Source organism: Ambystoma mexicanum, chromosome 9 (assembly GCF_040938575.1).
Source record: "Ambystoma mexicanum isolate Mex_15411 chromosome 9, UKY_AmexF1_1, whole genome shotgun sequence".
NCBI classification, from domain to species: domain Eukaryota; kingdom Metazoa; phylum Chordata; class Amphibia; order Caudata; family Ambystomatidae; genus Ambystoma; species Ambystoma mexicanum.
In genome coordinates, this window is record NC_090931.1 from 945,143,065 (window position 1) to 945,165,458 (window position 22,394).

General features: G+C 42.2%; 1 protein-coding gene across 2 annotated transcripts in view; it reads left to right on the forward strand.

Annotated features, from left to right (window-relative positions):
- Window positions 1–22,394, forward strand: part of LNPK (lunapark, ER junction formation factor) — a 1,074,215-nt gene that overhangs the window by 492,815 nt on the left and 559,006 nt on the right. For both annotated transcript variants that reach the window (XM_069616137.1, XM_069616138.1), the window contains exon 6: window positions 3,541–3,581. In XM_069616137.1, the coding sequence (XP_069472238.1) occupies window positions 3,541–3,581 (41 nt within the window). The remainder of the gene's footprint in view (window positions 1–3,540; window positions 3,582–22,394) is intronic.

Below are 22,394 nucleotides of genomic sequence, written 5' to 3' on the forward strand. Positions count from 1 at the left end.
CCCGTATTCCACCTGTGGCCAGAAAGAAAAATCACATCCCACGACGACTACTGGAGGTACGGGCGATGCTAAAGAAGGGAGCTATCGAACTCGCGGTAGTTCCTCGTAAGGAAAAAGACCGGCGGTTGGCGGCCCATCCTGGACCTTCATCCTCTAAACAAGTACATCAGGTCCCAGAAGTTCCGGATGGTTACCTTCCAGCATGTGCTGGGACAACTGGAGGAAGGCGACTTCCTGTCGTCGCTGGACTTGGAGGACGCCTACTTTCACATCCCCATCTTGAAAAAACATCGGATGTTTCAGCGATTTATAGTCCAAGGACAGCACTCCCAGTTCAAGGCTCTTCCCTTCGGACTGAAGTCGGTGCCCAGGGTGTTCACAAAGTGCCTAGCACCAGTGGCGGCGCGACAGCGCCTACAGGGGATCCACGTCTACCCATACCTGGACGACTGGCTCATCCGGGCAGAGTCAAGGGAACTCACCGTCGAACACACAAGGAAGAACGACCATCTGCTCACGGATCTAGGATTTTCGATAAACTTCGCTAAATCCCACCTGGGATCGTCGCAAGTCGCCCTGTTCCTGGGAGCCAAGCTTGACACAGTGGCGCGACTAGCATCTCCGTCGGAGAAGAGGACGAAGCCCATCCTAGGCAAGGTGCAACGGCTGTCGACCATGGACGTGGCCTAGGTGTTCAATCAACCGAGGCATGTTTGCTTTCATGCTTTGAGCTGGCATGTTCTTTTGTAATAGTGAGAACATTGATTCTGGTAACGTTGTTTATTTTAAAGAAGATGGCATGTCTTTATCTTTTATGGGAAATGCCATCCTCTTTTGAAACATAAGGCTTGCTTTGGAGAAGCTAATGTAAAGATTTTTGGAAGAAAATAAGGGGGAAAAAGTACAAAATAAAGTGTTTCTGAAGCATCTTCAAAAAACTAAAAAAAGGCTATTTTCAGAGCCCGCCTCAAAGGGGAAATGGGGCACACTATTTAAATTTTCATTCCCCACTCTCAGATTTTACAATTTGTCCACGGATATCGTGTATTGCATACAGGAATTTCGGGGTTGAGAGGCATGCAACTGAGACTGAGCAGAGCAAGGGATTGCTCAATAAGGTTTACTGGGTGTTTTGTGTAAGGAGAGAGTTTGTCAGAGTCTTTATCCTGAGAGGAGAGCAGATAGCTATGGCTGTGTGTTTCAGAATGCAGATTGTTTGGATTTTGGGAGATTCATGGATAAATTGGTTGGCGGTGCATGCAGATCGCTGTGGAGTGGCTGCACATCTTGGATTCCCTCATGTAGAAGTTCACTGGCACTGAGTGCAGATCACCTTGTTCGCACAAGCTTTTGGCTTTCCATCCAGGGTGGTAAATAACCACCACACCCAAGGCTCCAGTTGAGTGCTAGTAGTAGGGACTTCCACTACCTCATCCTCTTCATTCTCCTCTGCATCCTCACGCCTGTTCCCCTCTACAGGCCCTTGTGGAGGTGGAGGTGGTGGTGGTGGAGGGGTTGGGGGTGATGCTGAGACAGCAGTAGCAACAGCAGCAGCCATGCATGCCATCAGGTTAGCTGAAGCAAAAGCAGCAATAGCAGCAAAAGCAGGTCAATCTGCAGTAGTAGAAAGACAGAAGGAGGATGAGCGCTGGGGTGTGGCCTTTTTTAGGGGTGCAGGTGCGCGCTCCATGGACACCCGCGCTGTCCGCGGACAGGTCCAACACAAAGAAAGGGCTCAAAAAGTTTCAAAAAGTATGTAGATCGCCAGGGACATTGTCAGGGACATGTGCAATGGTGAACATTTACTGGAAAATACCTTGAATTGCTCAAAAGATCACTTTTAAATGTTCGGGCGTCCTGACAGTGTCCGCAAATAAGGACACCCGTTCAGAATGGGTGCGGTCACATGGGGACGTCGCGGACATGTTCGCGAATGGGACGCCTGTCCGTAGGACACAAAATGCGCGGGGTCGGTTGTGCGCATGTGTGCCATTGTTCTATGAACAGTGTTCAGGTCCCCGAATAAAATAAATGTGCGTCAAAACTTTGCGAACAGGTGGACGAGATATGTGTTCTACGGATATATTAATTCTGTTTGCGGCCATTACGAACAGGGGAGGTTTTCTTAGGACGTCCTAATTTGAATAGTTACGGACATGCAGACGGATTTGGTGTCCTGCGGACACCCTCAATTTAACCACGGAAAGTGCGAACAGCTATAGTGTCCTTAGGACACCCCCATTTTGGGTAATTACAGACTTCCCGGACACACGCGCTGTCCGCGGACACCCTAACTGCCTTTTGAAAAAAATAAGGCAAAGGCATATAGTAAGAACACACTTAAAATGTTATTATTGTATAACAGTATACAAATTACGAAAGAGAGGGGGAAGCAGAAACAAACAAATACAGGGGAACTAGGGGATTGGACATGATGAATAGGAGGGGAGGAAGGGATGGAAGTCTCATCGTAGTGTTTTTCTTGCTGGGGAGGGTTTGGGGATAGTTGGCTGGGAAATGGAGAGGGTGAACAGGTACATGTGGGACAGTGATATTTAATGGTTTCTTTAATGTGGTCCTCCACAAACTGTTTTATAAGAAAGACATTTTTCATTAACATATCCATTTTCAGTTCCATTCGTTGCAGTGTATTTTCTAATGTCTCTTGGTATATTCTTTGTAGTTTCTGTAGGGTCTGTTAAAAATAAATGTGTTAAGTACACATAACGTAATGGTCAATAATTGGCTTATATAGAGAAATGTTGTGTCTACCATTAGTATCACTGTCTTCACTCATTTCATCTCGTGGGAAATTTTCTTCCAGCCATTCCAAAGTACTGAACATTTCTGTGTTTAAAAAAAAAAAAAAAATAGTTTTAATGTACCTAATACAGAAAGTTTATAAATAAATGTAGTGTACTTACTAGTTTCTTACAAACTTTCGGTGTTATTGCTGTGTAGGTATGCTGTGTAGGTATGCTCTTGCTTTTTGCTGTGCAGTTTCTGTGAGGTAATTCGGTTGGAGGCAGATTTATTTTGTTTTGGTATATTCCATTATATTGCAAATGCTATTTCAGTGGATGGTTGGTGTCTTATATATACAGTTTCCATTTATTATTAAATGTAATGTATTTATGTGGTGCTTATCAGTGATATCATCAATGACATTTGTGGTGTTAGTCTTAGCAGTGCACAGTGGTGGCGCGAGTTACGGTTGCTTAGCTTACCATAACTGGTGAATTTGAAGGATTTTTCGGTTTTATTTGGAACCATAACGTCACTTTAGCAAAGTTTTTTTTTTCACTGAATATATATATATATATATATATATATATATATATATATATTTTTTTGGGTTACGGGGTTGACTAATGTACAGAAAGAAAGTGTTTGTACTGAACTCATTTTATGGCAAGGGATGCAGAATGGGTAGTTTTTACCCATCATTACCGTTTATTAACGATTGGCAGGGTGTACAGTTAATTACTACAATTTGAGTGACATGAGTAAATCATATTTTGCATGTTTTTTATATTTCAGATGATGCATTGGAAGATTTAAAATGTCAGAAGAAAAAAATAGTAAGTGTACACTTTATATTTTGTTTTCATTTTTATAATTAAAGCATGAGCCATAAGCAAACCTAAAATCACTATAGCTCACATGATGCGTCTGTGGGAACTGATGGCAATGCTGTATCTGCTTGAATGTTGTGGTCACACTTGAAATTTAAATGCAAATATGTATGTATACTCTTGCTTGCCTTTCACACCTCAAGTATATTGTTACTTGGAATATCGGTCTTGGTAACTTCTCTTGTTCCCTACAGCAGGACGGGATGGGATTTGAATGTTCTTACAAGATTATTAAGACCTCCTTTCGAATCCATGCACAAGGCTAGCCTTAAGGCCCTTGCCTATAAGACTGCCTTTCTGGTGGCCATAACCTCAGTAATGAGAGTCCGTGAACTGTAGGCCCTCTCAGATCAGAACCCATTTGTGGCTATTCACAAAGATACGGTGGTATTGCGCGCACACCCACGTTTTGCACCTACATTCATCTTGAAGTTCAATGTGAATCGGTCAATAAAACTTCCCACTTTCTTTCCAAAACCCACTAACTCTGCAGAACAAAGCTTCCATACACTAGATGTTAGGAGGGCAGTGATATACTACCTTGAAAAGACTAAGCCACTTAGCAAGGCAAACCAAATCTTTGTCTCTGTGGCAGCTGGTAGAGAAGGGGACCCTTTGTCTAAATCGGCTATGTCCAAATGGATTGTTAAATGCATCACACTTCATTATTCTCTTGCCAAGAGAGACCTACCCTTTACGCCTAGAGCTCTTTACTCGGGGCACAGGGACTGCCATAGCATTCATTGCAAATATTCCTCTAGATTCCATTTACAAAGCAGCACCCTGGAGTTTTGTTCATTCTTTCACGCGACACTACTGCTTAGACGGACTCCAAGTCTGACTCTCGGGTGCGACAAGTGGTGCTAAGACATCTCTCTGCTACTTTCCTTCACACATCCCACAACCATCTCCTGGTACTGCTCGCTAGATTCACAAGTATCAGAAGACTTACATTACACACTTAATCGTATTTCTGATGATTATATCTGCTTAGATGCACATGCACCCACCCTTCCTTCCCCTCTTGGAGTAGAAGGAACATGGATATCTTACACCTTCCTTTCTTCTGTACTCACGCACTCTGTGAGGCTCCCTCACAGCAGTACAAACACAACCGGTGGGACATCTACACTACACGTGAAAGGCTTTGGGTACACTACACGTCACGTTAGGGATAGCGTTCGTCACGCCCATGTCGACGTCCCTTTTCAATCTTTGAAAAAAAGATGCAATACTCTGCGAATAGCACTAGATATCAGACTATATGCACAGCATGTGAATCTAAGCAGATACAATCATCAGAAATACGCTTATGGTAAGTAATGTATGTCTTATTTGTAAACGGTGGTTTTTGTCCCATCCTCCAACTTTCATACTTAGCAAAAAAGAAAATGTGGGCTATTTTGGCAGATAAAATGTGGACTTTCAGAATCCTTAGATGTCTTGATTGAAAGGGGGGCTGGTTTTATCCTGGTGTGGGCACTGAATTCATCTTACGTGTTATAGGTGATATTTCGCAGAAAGCTGAAGTTGGAGTTGGGCGCATCTCATGTAATCAATTGGCAACCTTTTGACACAAGGGACCATCGGGTACTTTTATTTCTCATCTTCGTAAAGGGGTATCTTGTCTGGCACTAGACTGGTTTTTGTTATATCACAAAGTCTTCTCCCTGACTTTGCCCCCTTTCTCCTCAGTGGGGTCTTCCAGAGGTGGGTTTGATTTTAGCTCTTCTTTTTGACTTGTAGATAGTGACCTATGCATAGCTTGTTGAATTGTTCAGTTTGCAGTGCATTTTGAAATGTGGAAATACTAATCCGCTGTCCAGATCCAAAAGCATGTTTGTTCAGTGCATTTCTACTTGAATTTATGGTTATAAAAAAAGTGCAAAAAAGTTCTAAACACATTTTAAAAACTAAATTGACATTATTGATGTCAAGATTTATATATAGTCTGTATATTTCTTGGTAGTCTCATGTCAAAAGTTCAAACCAATCTCCATTTTGATCCTTTGTTTTTCTTGTCAGGCCTTCTGGTATTACTAATTCATAACTTCATTTTCATTACTGTCCAGAACTTTTAAAAAGATCTTAATTTGAATACATAAACTGTTATTCTCGACGGGTCTTGTGTTAGTCTCATTCACAATCACTGTAGTCCAATTTTTGACCTTTTTTTGTATTACCATCTCTCATTATTTAGAACCTTTTAACATTCACTCACGTTGTATACGTGTGTTTGCTACTTGTGTAGCTCTTCAGGAGTAATATTTGACAAAGAGCAGATGGATATTAATGTCACATCACTAGATAATGTACTTATTTTGAAAACTTATTAAAAGGTTGACTGATCTGCTTCATTCTTAATTTTGGCAAATTCTAATATACACACTATCTTTCTGATCTAAATATGAAATCTTAGTCTGAATTATATGTTCAAATATTTAGTGAAAACATTTTTTTATTCAACTACAAAGACTAAAAAAGCTGATGTAACATGTCAATGAACCATCTAAGAGATTAACCTCGTCAAGAATTTAAATTGAACAGTTTAATATAACAGAAGGCATTTAAAAGAATTACCAGATATTACATGAAATATTGGCTAAATTGTTTTCAGGTGTAATGTCTAACACACAAATTAAATGTAGACGTGAAGAACGTGACTGCAAAAATAGTAGAATATATACATTTCAGAGAAAGCATGATCAATGCCTAGAAAAAAGGGAAAACGCAAGTAATTACTGTAACACATCTGAGATCAGAATATTGCCAATTTAATCTGAAGCAGAAACTGCCAGTGAAAATGAAAAATAAGGACCCACTAACAGTTTAAATTCAGGAAACACTGAACTTACTTGTGATAGTCCTTTTCTTAACAGAATTGAGGAGGTATCGCAAGAGCATGAGACGATACAATGTGCCCGCAAGACAGGTGAAGTTTGAAGAATGCCAAACAGACAGAGATCTGATGACATCACAAAGAAAAGCAACAATCAAGGACAAAAAGCATAGGAGGAAAAACCATCATCGTCTCCTGATCCAAGAAGAAGTTGAATCAGATTGCCAAAAACATCATTTGTAATTTATCAAGCATAACATAGAACGACCTTGAAGACAGCATTAAGCAAGGGCGTTACATTTAGCCCTACCAGTCATTTTAACTACCTGCAAAGAAATATAGAGCTTTACAAATTCTGCAGAAATGTAAAGCTTAAAAACACAACCTGATTTTCAAGCGGTATCTCAGACTATTGTATCTCATTGGTCGGTCAAATGTTTTGAATCCCACAATCCCATTATTAAATCTTTATGAATTGGTAGATGAAAACAGCATACAAGGTTTTGCAGAACTAAACATACAGATGGATGTCACTTTGGGCAGTAATTGAAACTCAAATCTAAATGCATATCATGCTTGCTATCAGATAATGCCGTTGACACATTCAGTTAACTAGTCTTATAAGATTTGATGCAATTATAATGCAAGCAAAAAAGACGACAAACAAAATTCAATCTTACCCAAAAAGTTAAAACTATGACTTCACATTCAACCCAAGGATATTCTCAAACCAGCAGACCGAGGCGGTAAGATAGTTACGATGAATCGCAAATATTGCATAATTGAAGCAATGCAACAAATGTATAACACAATAGCTGTGGTTTCAATACCTAAAATCTTAAACCAACAGATTGAACAAAAGAGGATTGGTCATTACAATTGATACACTGGAATGGTCAAGGTTTATTGGATGAGGATGAATACAGCCAACAAAAAACACTGGTGGATCTGCGCCAGCTTGTTTTACTTATGAAAGATTTAATGCACAAAAGTGCCCTTTATGATGACACGTGTTTTTGGCGCCAGCCGTCTTTCTCAAATCAGGGCGTTAAGTATGTATGCATACTTTTTAACAGTAAGTTCTGTATTCTTAGTTATTGACAAAGGTAATATTCATATTGCATGCCATATGAATCACAAACATAATAATACATTTTGCAATTAATTGTAAGACAGAAAGTTGGTGTTGGTGTAGGGGAGGATGGGTAGGAGGTGAAACAGGAGACACAAGAAATAATCAATTCCTATTAACATGTATGCTTCTGATTGAATGTCCATAATTTCTATTCTACATGTATTACAATATCAGTTGACAAATTGGTCTCATTGTAGTTGTATACCCACATTTGTATCTTCATTAGAACTGGGGATCATCATTGACTAATCATAGCACATTGGGAAGTGTTTGATCCCTTATTAATACTCTCTACTATACTCATTCTCTCCCAATTATTTGTTACTTGCATAGTAGTCTCAATGTAAGTCTTAGTGTTAATGGGCTCATTCTACATATACTGATTACAGGTAAAAGTTCCCCTTACCTGTCGTTTTCATTGTCACATCTGTCTGTTGCATTGAATTTATTGAGTAAGATCCCTGTGAGAACCAATAAGGTGGCATTCTTAGAGCAAATCGTATGAGCCCTATATGTATGCAGGTTTAACATAATACGCTCGTGTTAAATTATAGGTCGAGAGACTTAAGCTACTTTGTTTATCCGTTGTTATCCTCTGTTCCCTTTTAATTTAGATTTCGGGGGAAAACGAGCAGGAGCCGGTGGCAATCGCACGCGAATGTCCTGATACGTATGAGTCATGCATGTTGCATTCTTATTCTTGCTGATAATCAAGGTATCTCGCAAACAGGGCTTCCGCGTAGATGCATCAATCTACTATGATGCGATTGTACACAATTTGTGGACGGTCTCTTACCTTACAATGGTGCGCTCGTCACCCGCTTTGGCTTTGTCAAGGCGCCGTGGGCTGTCTCCAATAGGTATTTGTTGGTTAAGGTTGCTAAGACAATGTTAGTGCACAAGTCCCTTCTCTATTTCTTGGACGGAGATCGTTGCATTTCCCTTTTGGGCATTCGGACGCCATCTTTTGGGATTGATATTGACATAGTTTCTAGCCAGATGGATTCTAGAATTCCCAATCTAGGTGTTTAGGGCATATGTGTCCATTCGAAATCCTGTGTTGGGGAAAAGGTTTTAATTTAATTTTAATATTCTTATTCTTTGTATTTACAGATCGCTACCTGTGCACATATACTATAATTTAATTTAGTGAAGTATTTGTTATCACAGTGCTATGCATACAGGTCCATTCAGGTTCCCGTGTTCGAAAGAGTTCTATTTCAATTCTAATAATGTTATTCATTAAATTGTCAAGTCGCTGCCTGTGCATATAGACTATGATTTTTGTAGAGTATTTGTTATGAGAATCCTTAGTTGAGGTAGTTACTCTTAAACACTGACTAGTGTGCATATGTCGGTTTAGACATTTGTAACTCTCACTGAAATATATATGAGACTAATCACGTTACATATGTGTGGGTCCATATTGTGATACGGTCCATAGTAACCATGCTTGTATTTTTGACATTTTGTTACCGTCTAGTGTATAGTACTGCATTGTTTGCTCATCTACCATGTGTAATAATATCTCAGTTAACATCTGATAATGTTCCAAATACAAACAAACCTCTTCCTATAAAAAGGAAATCATCCAGTTATCGGAGTTGAGTCCTGTAACCGTCGTATTCAGTTTACGTATGAGCCTAGCCTCAGTTTGTCTGAGTGTCTTTTCTTTGTTTCCACCTCTTCTTCCTAGGGTGATTCTTTGAAGGACAATAAATCTTATTTCCGATTTGCAGGCCATTTAAGGTGCTGCTTGCCAATGTTGTGGAATGGCGAACCGTGAATCTTGACTTCCAATCTGGGCCAAGTGTTCTCTGATACGTGTTCTTACTTACCTTTTCGTACTTCATATGTACAGCTTGTTACACTTGCATATTATTCCATAGATCACATATTTTGTTCTGCAGTTAATTTCTTGTTTTATTGGGACAACTTTGCCATTGACATCACAGAATGAGTTGGTCTTCTCATGCGCATATTTGCACGTAGTACACGTCCCACATTTTCTAAATCCTTTATCTGGTTGTAGCCACGTGCTTTCCCTTCTGATTTGGATATTTGGTAGTAGGGAGGGACTTAATTTGGTTCTGAGGGTGTCCGCTCTTCTAAATGTGATTTTTGGTTCATCATCCACAAAGTTTCTAATATTTTCGTCCAACTTGAGAAAGTACCAGTGTTTTTGTAGAATCTTGTTGATAGCATGATGATTGCTGCTATATTTGAAACAACAAGACAAAACTGATTTTGTCTTGTTGGACCGGGGAGACCCTTTTTCTGGTTTGTTGTAGTATCTGGTCTTGTGTCAGTTGACTGCATCTTTTATATGTTTCCTTCACACAATCTTTAGCATACCCCCTTTGGTAAAATCTTGTTACGAGTAGTGTGCATTCTTTCTCAAATGTGTCTTTATTTGCACAATTTCTTCTGGCTCTAATGTACTCGCCTGTTGGAATATTCAAGACTGTGGGTCTGTGGTGGCAACTTTCCGCGTGTAGTGTAGAGTTGACTTCCGTTTCTTTTCTAAAAGTCCATGTCTCAAGCTGCAGATTCTGCACGTGTATTGTCAAATGTAAAAAGTTAATTGTATTGGTGTGCCTGTGAATTGTATCCTGAAGTTGTTATAGTTTAGTCTTTGCATAAATTCATGGAATTGTTCTGTTGTCCCATTCCAGATTAGTAGGACGTCCTCAATATATCGAGTCCATAATAGCATCCTGTCTTTGTATGCTTCGTCAGTATAAATCACTTTGTCCTCAAAGAGTCCCATGAACAGGTTGGCCAGGACTAGAGCATTTTTGGTACCCATGCCCACACCTTTTGTCTGTTGGAAAAATTGGTTGTCTTTGTATTTTTTTTTGTATTTTGTTTATTTGTATAGCGCACAAGGCCCGAGGGCAACCGGGCGCATTATTTAGTTACAGTCAGCTTACATAGAAGTATTTACATTTAGGATATACAAAATATACATGTGACATAATCAAAGGTATACCATTTACAATATACAAGTGACATAAACAAAGGTATACAATTTACAGGATAGGGCAAAATGCAGTGGCAGAGACATAAAAATAACCTGTGGTGTCATAGACTATTGTTACAGTCAATAGTCATCCTTAGTTGAGGGTGGACAGCCAAGCTTTGGCATTACGCTTGAAGGCAGTGAAGGAAGGTTCAGCTCTGAGTGGGTTGGGTAGTGTGTTCCACAGCTTGGCTGCTAGGACAGGGAAACCTGCGGCCTCCAGATTTTTGGAGGTTGAACCGTGGGATGACAAGACAATTAGTGTGTGCGCTTCTGAGAGGTCTCGCAGCTGAGTGCGAGGTGAACCTGTTGGAAAGGTAGCTGGGGGCTAGGTTAGCGATACTTTTATGTGTGAGGGCCAAGGCTTTAAGAGAGACTCTTTGGGTAACTGAGAGCCAGCGAAGGCTCTGTCTGTATTCAGAGATATGTGCATTTCTAGGAATGTTCAGAGCCGCTCTAATAGCGTTTTGGATGATTTGAAGTTTTCTGATATTGCATTGGTTAGTGCCCAGATAGAGGGCATTGCAGTAATCTATTTTGGAGAGGACAAGAATCCTGGCTAGAGTTGTGCAATTGGCAGGAGACAGAAAAGGGCGGCAAGCTGTGATAAGCTTGCATGTGTAAGATGCGGTTGAGGAGACTGCATTCGTTTGTCGGGATAGGGAGAGGGTGGAATCAAGATAAATACCTAATGTCTTGGTGTCCTTGGCCACTTGATGGAGTTACCATCGATGCTGAAGGACTTGAATGAGGAGTCAAGTTACTGAGTTTTTGGGGTGAACCTAAGATGAGGAGCTCAGTCTTCTCGTCATTTCACAGTTCATGCTGCGCCATCCAGGCCAGGATGACTTGATAAATGGCGTTGATAGCTAGGGAGTCAATTTTGTGGTCACCCGTGATGGGAATAAGTATTTGGGTATTGTCAGCGTAGTTGGTGTATGTGACGCCCATACGGTCCAGTATGTCAAACAGAGGTTTTGTGAAAACGTTGTAGAGTGTCGGGGACACACATGACCCTTGGGGGACACCACATGTGACAGGGGAAGGTTCAGCAGTGGCAGAGGGGGAGAAGACCCTCAGATCTATTGTCCAGGCATGATGTAATCCAAGCTGTGGCTTTCTCTGAGAAGTTAGTCGCTGATTTAAGGTGGTGGCAGAGGATATGATGATTGACTAAATCGAATGCTGCGGAGAGGTCTAGAAGGAGTAAGAGAGCCAGTTTTTCCTTATCTTTTAAGTCTTCTATTTGTGTTTTTAAATCTAGTAATGCAGTTTCTGTGCCATGGCGAGGGCGGAAGCCCGATTGCCTAAGACCCAGAAGGTTGTTGGATTCAAGATAATCTTGGATCTGCAGTTATGCCGCTCGATCGAGAATTTTTAAAAGAAATGGCACCGTGGTGATAGGTCTGTAGTTGGTAGGAGTGTTAGCGTCCAAGGTAGGTTTTTTCAGTAGGGGAATAACCCCGGCATCCTTGAGGTTGTCAGGGACGATCCCCGACTTAAAGGAGGAGTTTATGAGTGTAGTGATGAAAGGCGCCAGATGCTGTGAGGCCTCCTTGATAATCATCGCAGGGCAGGAGTCACCCTGACAGTTAGAGGGCTTAAGACTGTTAATGATGTGTTCAACTTCAGAAATAGAGAGGGGTGAGAAGCAGAAGGGTTGCTGAGGTGCAGTATTCGATTTGTAGTTAGCGTGAGGGGCAAGCTGTGCTATAAAGGAGTGTAGACTTTTTTTTTTTCTCATTGATTTTGGTTTGGAGCATAGTAATTTTTCCCAGGAGAGCCTCTTGGATGTTTGTGCACCAAGCGCTGTCTTTGGAGCAGGTGTCTGGAGGAGTAGCAGGGGATTCCAGTTCCTTTAAAATTTTGAATAGCTTCTTGGTGTTGGATTGGGCCTGTTGAATATGTTTATTGTATGTTTCTTTTTTAGCAGCCAGTATGGCTTCTTTGTAATTTAACGTGGCTAGAGCCATGCTTGCTTTATTGGATTCCATGGGGTGGCTTCCCCAACGAGTTTTAAGGGTCCTTTTTTCCTTTGTCTAAGATAAATATGTTGTAGTCCAATGTTAGTTGCAGCATCTCTTTGATCATTTGACTCTCTTGATAGAAAGATGCGGACTCCTCTTTGAAAGAATAGTGAATGGTGTTGCTCACCAAGTGATGTTGGATTGATGTGTAAAGTGCCTTCACATCAAGAGTTGCTAGTATGTATCCATTTTGCCATTTGATTGTCTTTAGTTTAGTTTCTTGGTCGCACTTGTGGTATCCTTTAGGTAAGATTTTGATTTACTGGCTCGTGGTCTTAGTGTATTGTCTAAATACTCTGAGATATTTTTAGTGGCCCATCCTATTCCACTGAGGATGTCGTCCCTCCGAGATTGAATTGGATTGTATTGAATTGTTCTATATATTTTTTTAAGAAAATACATAGTGGGGATCATTGGTTCCTTAATCACCATATCATTTCTCTTCTGAAATAAGTCCTTGTCTGCACCATCCTGTGATGTATTCCTCCAATTGTGCAACAATGTCATTTGTTGGGTTGGTGGTCAACACTTTGTAACAACCAGGTGTTTGCAAATGCTGTTTAGCCATTTCCAAATAGTGCAATCGGTCCATTATAACGATGTTGCCACCCTTATCGGCTTCTTTGATGACTACTGACGTGTCTGCGGCCAAATCTCTTAAAGCCTTATGTTCACTGTAGGCAAGGTTGTACTTTCAATTATTTTTTTTAATTTGATTTACTCGATTCTACCTGAGATGCACTGTAGAATTCTTCTGTGACAGCTTTTGTATAAGGTGCCAATGACATTGTCAGGTGGCAATTGTGGTACAAATTTTGATTTGGGTTTTAGTTCCTTGATAAAGAGTCTGGTTTGATAGAAAGCTCTTGTAGTACATTCCTCATTTCATAGTTTTCTGGTTCCCCTAGTGATCTTGCAAGAAATGTGTTTTCGATTTCCTCAATGGTTGGGTCACTTCTTTCTATATGCACTTGCCTTACATAATCTGCTGGTGCTTTAGTTGAAAATATGTTTAGTTTGAGTTTGCGAATTAACTTAAATCTTGTGCTTGCCCTTGTATACCTATTTGTTGAAATTCTCCATTGCTTCTGGGTTCCTGGAGTCTTCTACCCCTCCCCCCCCGCTCTCCTCCTTGGGTTGGTTGTGTTGGTCCTGTAGTTGTTGGCAATTGAAAACGGACCTGCTTTTGTGGAAAGCTCCCATTTCCTTTCTTGTACCGCTTGATTTGATTCATGTATCCTCGGCAGCCCTTCTCTGACACTTTATCTTGCATGGTGGATCCATCCGTGGTTGTATTCTCTCGTTCCAAGTCGGCCTCTAAACTGGCTGAAGATGTATTAGGTGTGCTGGTTCTTGACATTGGTTTTTGATATTGGTTGTATTTTTCTTGGAAGGTGTAGACTCTATTGTCTCGATAGTCCCTTTCCTCTCTCTAATATTATCTTAATTTTCTTAGGTTTACCTCGTCTTGATAATTCTTCAGAATATCATACGTTTTTTCATAGTTACTTTCTTTCGTTGTTTCTAGTGCTTTCATTTCTGTTATTTCTTTTTTGGCACTTTCTATTTCTTCTATTGCCCGCTTGTGTTCTCTAGTTGCATGTTCTATCAGAAGTTCTGACATCTTCTTCGAACTGCATTAAGAACAAATTTGAAGTTTTCACTATAGAGCTCATACGATTTGCACTAAGAATGCCACCTTATTGGTTTTCACAGCGATCTAACCCAATAAATTCAACGCAACAGACAGATGTGACAATGAAAATGACGGGTAAGGGGAACTTTTACCTGTAATCAGTATACGTAAAATAAGCCCATTAACACTAAGACTTACATTGAGACTACTATGCAAGTAACCAATAACTGGGAGATAATGAGTATAGTAGAGAGTATTAACAAGGGATCAAACACTTCACAATGTGCTATGATTAGTCAGTGATGATCCCCAGTTCTAATGAGGATACAAATGTGGGCATACAACTACAATGAGACCAATTTGTCAACTGATATTGTAATACGTGTACAATATAATTATGCACATTCAATCAGAAGCATACATGTTAATAGGAATTGATTATTTCTTGTGTCTCCTGTTTCACCTCCTACCCATCCTCCCCTACACCAACCCCAACGTTCTGTCTTACAATTCATTGAAAAATGGATTATTATGTTTGTGATTCATATGGTCTGCAATATGAATATTACCTTTGTCAATACCTGTAAGAATACAGAACTTACTGTTGAAAAGTACACATACATACTTAACGCCCTGATTTGAGAAAGGCGGCTGACGCCGAAACACGTGTCGTCATAAAGGTCACTTATATGTAAAACAAGCTGGCGCAGATCCACTAAAGTGTTTTTTGTTGGCTTATAGTTTTTGGTGGGTCTTATGCTTTGGGACCGACTCACTCAACCGGACGCGACACCAGAGACAGATTCTAGTAAGATAGATCTCACAAATTGGATTGTTACTTGGATTAGTTATAGAGAAAGGTGTCGCCAACGGGACCAGTCCACAACAAAGCCCATTCTTCCAAGAGGATGAATACAGCTTTCTTAATGTGAAGGATCCGATTTTTGGCTACCAAATTCATAAAAAATACTCTTTCCCACAGGCTGATTAATAATTGGATCTCTCACCGAAACCACCTTGCAATCTATAGACTTTTATACCTAAATCCTATGGCACCAAATCTAGTGTCGTTAAAGATACAAAAGATGTTCTCGAACACTTAGGGCAAATCATTTTGAATAATAAGTTTTGATTTGTGACTATAGATGTCACCTTACTGTATAACAGCATTAAACGCAATCAAGGAATTGCATTATTCACTTTCTTAAATCAAGATCAGTTTTATTTTAACCTAATTAAAGGTCACTTAATATGCTACAATTTACATAATTACAGATTTTTTACAATGGTCTTCAAGCACAAGGAACAGCAATGCTTGCCATATAAACAGTGCCCTATGCCAATTTATTTATGGGACTTTGATTTGCACATGAATTGAAACATTCAGCTTTCACAAAAAAAAATTTGTAATGTATTGGTACGGTACATCGAGGATGTTCTACTAATTTGGAATGAGGGCAATCGTCAATTTGGCACCATAAATGGGGTGGTGACACACGATTTGAGGTGTTGGGCAATAACAAGAGAGGGCAAGCTAAGATGTTTTAGAAGTTAATAATCATTAGTTCATTTTCTTTTCATTTTGTTTTATTCTATCCCCCCTATTGCCCTTTCGCTGACCATTTGCAATGACATGATGGCTTCAATTCTGTTATTCGTTGGCAAATCATATTTTTTTGCTGTCTTCATATTTTTTCTGGTGTCAACCATTCATGTCATGAATCCAAAGTTAATACAGCCCAGAAGAGGACCTTGTATGACCGAAACACATGTTGGCTTGTTTTCTAGAATTTGTATAACACAATACATACGTACACAAATGAATTATCCACATTAGAAGTTATGTCTACTGACCTTTATTCTAAAATATTGTGATTAAGGATTGTTGATTAAGCGCAGTTGGGTCTAGACTACTGTTCTTTCTGTGATTTGTTTTGTGACGTTGGGCTAAATTCGCTCTCCTGACAAGATCAGCGCTGCTCATCATTTTGCTTCATTTGAGTGCCAGGCTGAGGAGCTCAAATCTTGTAATTAACCTGAATTCCACAAGGCTACATCTTGCCAGAAGTGGCAAGGTACAACCTATCTGGTGGGAGATACCACAGAATCCTTCCACAGCATGGGCTATCGGGCACATGTTAAATGAAATTGCTGTTGCTGTAATAATGTGAATACCATCCACCATACTATAACTGTGGTATGGCTTTTGTATTAAAGGGTATTCTGCCACCCGGAGGTAGACTCCTAATTATAGGTTTTTGGAAGTTATGTGCATATCTTAAATGCAGCCCCTGCGCTGCAGAGATTTTGCTGTCACTGCAGCTGTAACATGGGCACCTGTGACCTCTAAACCTACTGTGTCACTGGTAGTGCAGGTGCTGCAGATCATGCTACTGCTACAGCAGGGCAAAAGTGCAGGCTATGCTTTTGTCATGGAGATTATGGAAGAGGGATCTGATTTCAAACCCTAGGAGTATACCTCGACTCCAACCTGTCTGTCACACCAGGTCAGTGCCATAGCCTCCTGCCACACGCACTACTAAGGTTATCAACACAGTCATGCCCTTCCTCTCTATTAAAAATTGCTTATCGATTGCCAGAGCCACAGTCGGCACCCAAGCTGGATTACTGCAATGCCCTCTTCCTGGGCACCTCTTCTAAAAACCTTAACAAACTACAAGTCACACAGAACAATGCCCTTAGGGCAGCACTGAGTATTCCCAAAAGTGAACGCATTTCACAGGCTAGGAAAGATGCACACTGACTACTGGTGAAATAACTCATCCTTTTTAAAACCATGGCCATCACACACAGATGCCTCTCCTCCAACGCCTCACCCTGCCTGTCTGAAAGGATCACCCTCAACTTGTCCGCCAGACCCACCAGATCCCACCTGGTGAACCAGATATATGTGCCCGCCTTCAAAAGAATCTCCAGCTTTGAACACTTGGCACCAAAAAACCTGAATGCCCTGCCTACAGCACTAAAACAAAAAATCCTAAACTATCTTCTACAAAATGCTGAAAACGAACCTGTTCAACTAAGCCGGTCTTCTCGATCTAACTGCAAAGAACCTCCATGCTGTTCAAATGTAACCAAACGAACATGCATAATATACCGATATCTTTGTACTAGTGTGCCTGTTCAATGTATTCCTGTACCAAGCAAGTATTCTGCAACAGCGCCATGATGCCTCTGGGCCAATGTGCGCTTCATAATTTCAAATAAATAAATCAGATTAGCCTTCCAGAGATGAAATTGCCTGCATCGGTTTATTAAATCAAAAAAGCCAAGTCTCCTACATCCTTGCCAAATGGCAATCCGTCACACCGGTCTATTCCAAGGTGGAGTCAAAAGTAGGGTCCCATTCTGGGTAAAAGTTGTGTCGCTTGGAGACAATGACATGTGGTGAGAGTGTAGGGATCTTAAACTTAGAAAAGTGAGGAGTAATCGGGATTCTAATTGATGAGGTCTGCCTTCTAGCTCTTCAGGTGTGTCATTAGTGGCATCTCCCCTGGTATACTGCTATAATGTTAAACGGGAGATTGGTGACATCATGTTGTCCGTGTCATAGCTTCTGACTTTGTCTCCTTGATTAGTCCAGGGCACAAAGCTAAAACTGGATCTGAATTGATCAGGGGTGTTTAATCGATCCATGCCAAGCATACAATTGCAAGCATAAGTGGGGGTGGGACAGTCACCGAGCTGTGTCGAGGGCATAGCACCAAGTGATGGCACTGTCAGCTAAAGGTGAGCGTAGAGAGAAAACAGGTTAAATGGGAGGGTGGCCAACTTCAGAATGGCATACATATTCTTTGTGTCCATCTTCAGGGTGGTAGGAGTGGATAGTGTTTGGTCATTCAAGTCCCCAAAGGTAGGGATTCAGCAAGTGTGCTAGGCTGCAGAACTCTGGTGATATATAACTCTTGGAGTTTGTAAGCAATCAGTCTTGAAGGGCGCTAGCTAGTGTAGATGCATTATGTGGTGAATCATAGAAGCGGAAGGATGAAGCCTTCCCTTAAAGGTCTCCTGTTTAGGCAGTGGTGTAGCATAAGTGGTGAAGGTGTTCGGGCCAGAGCTGAAGTTAGCCTGAAGGCCTGTTCAGTGAATGCTGCCCCCCCAAATTAAGATTGAACAACTCTGCTTGTCAGTACGGGGGTTAATGGACACATTCTTTGAATGTAGACTTTAGAGAATATTCATGTTGGACAGTTTAGAGTCCATTGCACTTCTTAGGTTTTTCAGTGTTGGAAAGGGCATGAGACGGGCCTATAGCAGCTGGCCATAAGGTAGGACATGGGAGAGCAGGTTTTCCACATACCAAGATCTCGGTTTTACCCAAGCTGAGTAGAAAGTGATTGGTGGCCATCCATTGCTAGATTTCCAAAAGACTAGATACAATGTTTAGTGTGAAAGAATACTGATGTTTTGAGATTTTGAAAATAAGGTGGACGTCATCTGTGCATTATTAACACACTCAATCGTGCAATGCGATTAGGGCTGGCAGATGGCTTACTTGGAAGCTAAAGAAAAGAGGCCATGGTGGAGGGGGCAGGGTGTGGTGAAGTAAGTGAGGCAGGTATATAATTTGATATTTTAAAGACAAAGTAAGAGATCCATTTGAGAGCTAGGCTCTGGATGCCCACCCTGTGTAGCTTTTTGTGTGAATGGACTGGACTACGATGTTGAAGACTGCTGGGATGTAAAGCAGTATTAGGGCAGCAATGCATCTGGATTTGTGTCTTTTAAGGTAATCCCAAATGGAACTTGATTCTGTTCCTCTTATGGTGGGGGATCTAAAGCCTTTTTGCAGGAATATTCTTAACTATGCCTCTTCTCTGAACCAACCACACCTTGAATGCTGCAAAATCTATATTTGGTAATGTCCAGGTTGTCCAAAGGAGGATCTTTAATGAAGGCTTTGTGGTGTTCTTGAGCTCTACAAAGGAGCCTGAACTGATTAAAGCATTGATGGAAATTGCTAGATTAGTAGGACAGAGGTCCGTGGGCAGCCTGATGTTTAGCTGGTACCTAGATATTTTTTTATTAACTTTATTTTCTGGCTTATGAACACATTACAACCAACAGATTTTGCCAAGTTCCAGCCACTTTTTACTGGGTATACAACATTTGAAAAGACATTTAACATTTGCTTATACTTAACATTATTAGTCTGCCTGTTCGACTACTGTATCCAGATTCTCCTCAGTACTGTTTAGGTACCACCTGAGGGGGCCACAAATGTCTTTTGGTCTGGATGTGGCATTCACTCCTCTGATATAGTTCTCTTCACAGTCCTGTACATCTAGTAAGTCTCTCCACCAAGTCTGCAAATTGGGGGGGAGCTTTTGCTTTCCAGTTTTTCAGTATATTTCTTTTGGCCACTGCTACTGCTATTGCAAAGAGTCTGCAGGTTTTTACTGACACCTTGCCTATATCCCCCAGAAAGTATTTCAGTGGTGTTGCAGGGATATTTGCATCTAATATGTTGCTAACTGCCGCCGCTACCTCCTCACAGTATTGCCTAATGAGTGGGCATTCCCAGTACATGTGTATGAGGTTGCTGCAGGGGCGTCACACTTTGGGCAGAGTGCACAGTTAGCTGGGTCGATTTTGGAGAGTGTGCTGTGGGTGATGTGCAGATGGTTCAGCATTTTGAATTGGATTAACCTGAAGTTAGTGCATAAAGAGATGGCCTTGGTGTGTTGACAGTATTTCGACCACTGTTCTTCTATCGTGATGCCTAGATCTCTTTCCCACTTCTCCTTCATCCTGTTATGAGATGGGGCATGTGTTTGTACCGCCTTATATAGAGAGGATATGTTCCCTATAAATCCGTCTCGCGTTAAGATGGTAGATAGGAATGGATGTGGTGTAGGTGCATAGGGAAATGACGGCCATTTTTTCTTGTAAACTGCCCCAAGGTGATGGTATTTGAGCGCTGTGATGAGATCCGCTCACACTTTGTCCTGGGCTTCCTTCAGGGTCACAAACTTTCCCTCCGGGCATAGATCTCCAAGCCGCATTTCTTGCCCGGGATCTCATTTCGAAGGGATTGGTTCCTCCAACGTATTCCATATCTATGACAGGTAATCACCACAGCTGTGCTGCTTCGGAAAATGTTCTGTGTCCTGCGTCGATGAAGTCGATACGCTGTCCTCGAGGGCCTCCGTCGAGCCGACGTCACCGGATGTTATAAGTAGGATGCACGATGCCCGTAGCCTCAGTTCCGTTTTTTCCGCGAACGTGTTCACTTCGGAGATCTCGGCGCGCCTCGGTTCTTCTGATTCTATCGGTTCTTCGAACTTGGTTTGTGAAATTATCATGTCTTCTTCTTCTACCCCGCGGTCGGTATTCAAGAAGTGTCGGGACTGTGGTTCCAAGATGTCACTTATGGAACCGCACAACGTCTGCCTCCGGTGCCTCGGCGAGGACCACGCCACCGATGACTGTGATGAATGCCAGTCTTTAACGTCAAAGGCCTTACGGGAGCGAAAGAAGAAGCTGTTGGTAGGAAGGGTTTCCAAGCCCCGAAAGTCGAAATCCGCTGGGCTTTCGACTGACGATTCGAGGGGCGACTCTCTGCATCGCCGGCGTAAGTCCAGGGGGTCTCGGTCCCGGAGTGGTTCCCGCCATTCCTCTGCCTCTTCGAGGCACTCGCGGAAGCGCAGTCACTGGTCACCTTCCCCGTCCTCATCCGAGTACTCTGCCAGACGGCGGGTAGCTTGTCCTACCAAGCATTCCTCTCCTGCGGAATGGGACGCATTTCGTCAGGAAATGTTGGCGGTTTTCGAGTCGCAGGGCTCCGTTCCGTCCGTGCCTTCGAGAGAAGCCGGCAAAGAACGCGCTAGGGCCACCGTTCGCACGCCTTTGGGCTCGGGCAGTCGGCGCGATTACTGGGATCCTTCGAGGTCACGGTCGGACAAGGTGGATCGCTCTAGCCATGCCCGCTCCAAGTCCCGGTCCTCGATGCCCTCGAGACCTGTAGAGCCTGTGATTTCTTCTAAGAAGACGTCGACTCCATTGGTGCCATGTCCGTCGAGGGACTCTCTCGAGGCTTTGCCTCCGAGGAAGCCATCAGCGCCGAGGCTGTCTAAGGACACTTACATGTCTTACATGGAGTCCTGGAAAGGGTTAAATCCTACCCCTTGTTGTCTGTGCCTCTCTGAGCTTTGTTTTGCTCTTTTAACATTTAGACTTGGCTGGTTGCAGTGGTATCTACCCTAACTTTTCTACCGCGATTATACTATATAAAGGTGCTATTGTTTTAGGCTATTATAGTAGCCTCGAACATAAACCTGCTTGACCAAATACTCTTTCTTTTTGCACCGGTTGGGTTTAGTCGCCATTTCTTTTTGTTAAAGTCCTTCTTGTGTTTTACTTTGCGTGGCAAACCAGGTTTGCCTCCCTTGTTCACCGTCTTTTGGCGGGCTTCTGCCAAGAAGCCCTATTCTGGTCGCCTGGGTGTCTAGGTGGGCTGAATGTGAGGGAGGGGTGTAGTCACCCACTGCACAGGGTACCTAGGAAACCCAAGTTGCACTTTGCCATGATTGGCTGAGGTGGTTGTCCGGGTGGGACAAACCCCCCTGCTGCGTGATCGACAGCCAGGCTGTGTGAATGGGGGATTTTCGCATAAAAGGCAGGACTCTTGGGCTGGAAGTAAGAGTCGCCACTGGAACTACAAGGAACCGAAGAGAAGCAGAGAAGAAGACTGCTGCTGCAACGACCCCGTCCCGGTGAAGTCCTGCTGCAGTCCTGAGTTATCTACCCTTCGACAACCAGGGAAGATCCAGTCCGGAGTCTTCTTCCCTTGAGCCTGGTGAGGTCAACCAGCTCATTTTCCACAGCCGGAGGATCCTCTTCGTGGTCGAAATCACTGCACTCTACTGCTGTGGACCGGATAGCCATCTGAAGAGCCTCTCCTGTTTTAAAGGAGCACACCTTTTTATTCACCGTCGCTGCTGCTGGCCTCATCCCTGAGTGGTGCAGACCCCTCCAGACGTCCTCCTTCTCGTCTCCACGACCGAAGCTCCAGGAACAGTGGATCTGCAGGAAACTACCAGGAACAACTGCCGTGGCACCAGCTTCTTCATTGAATGC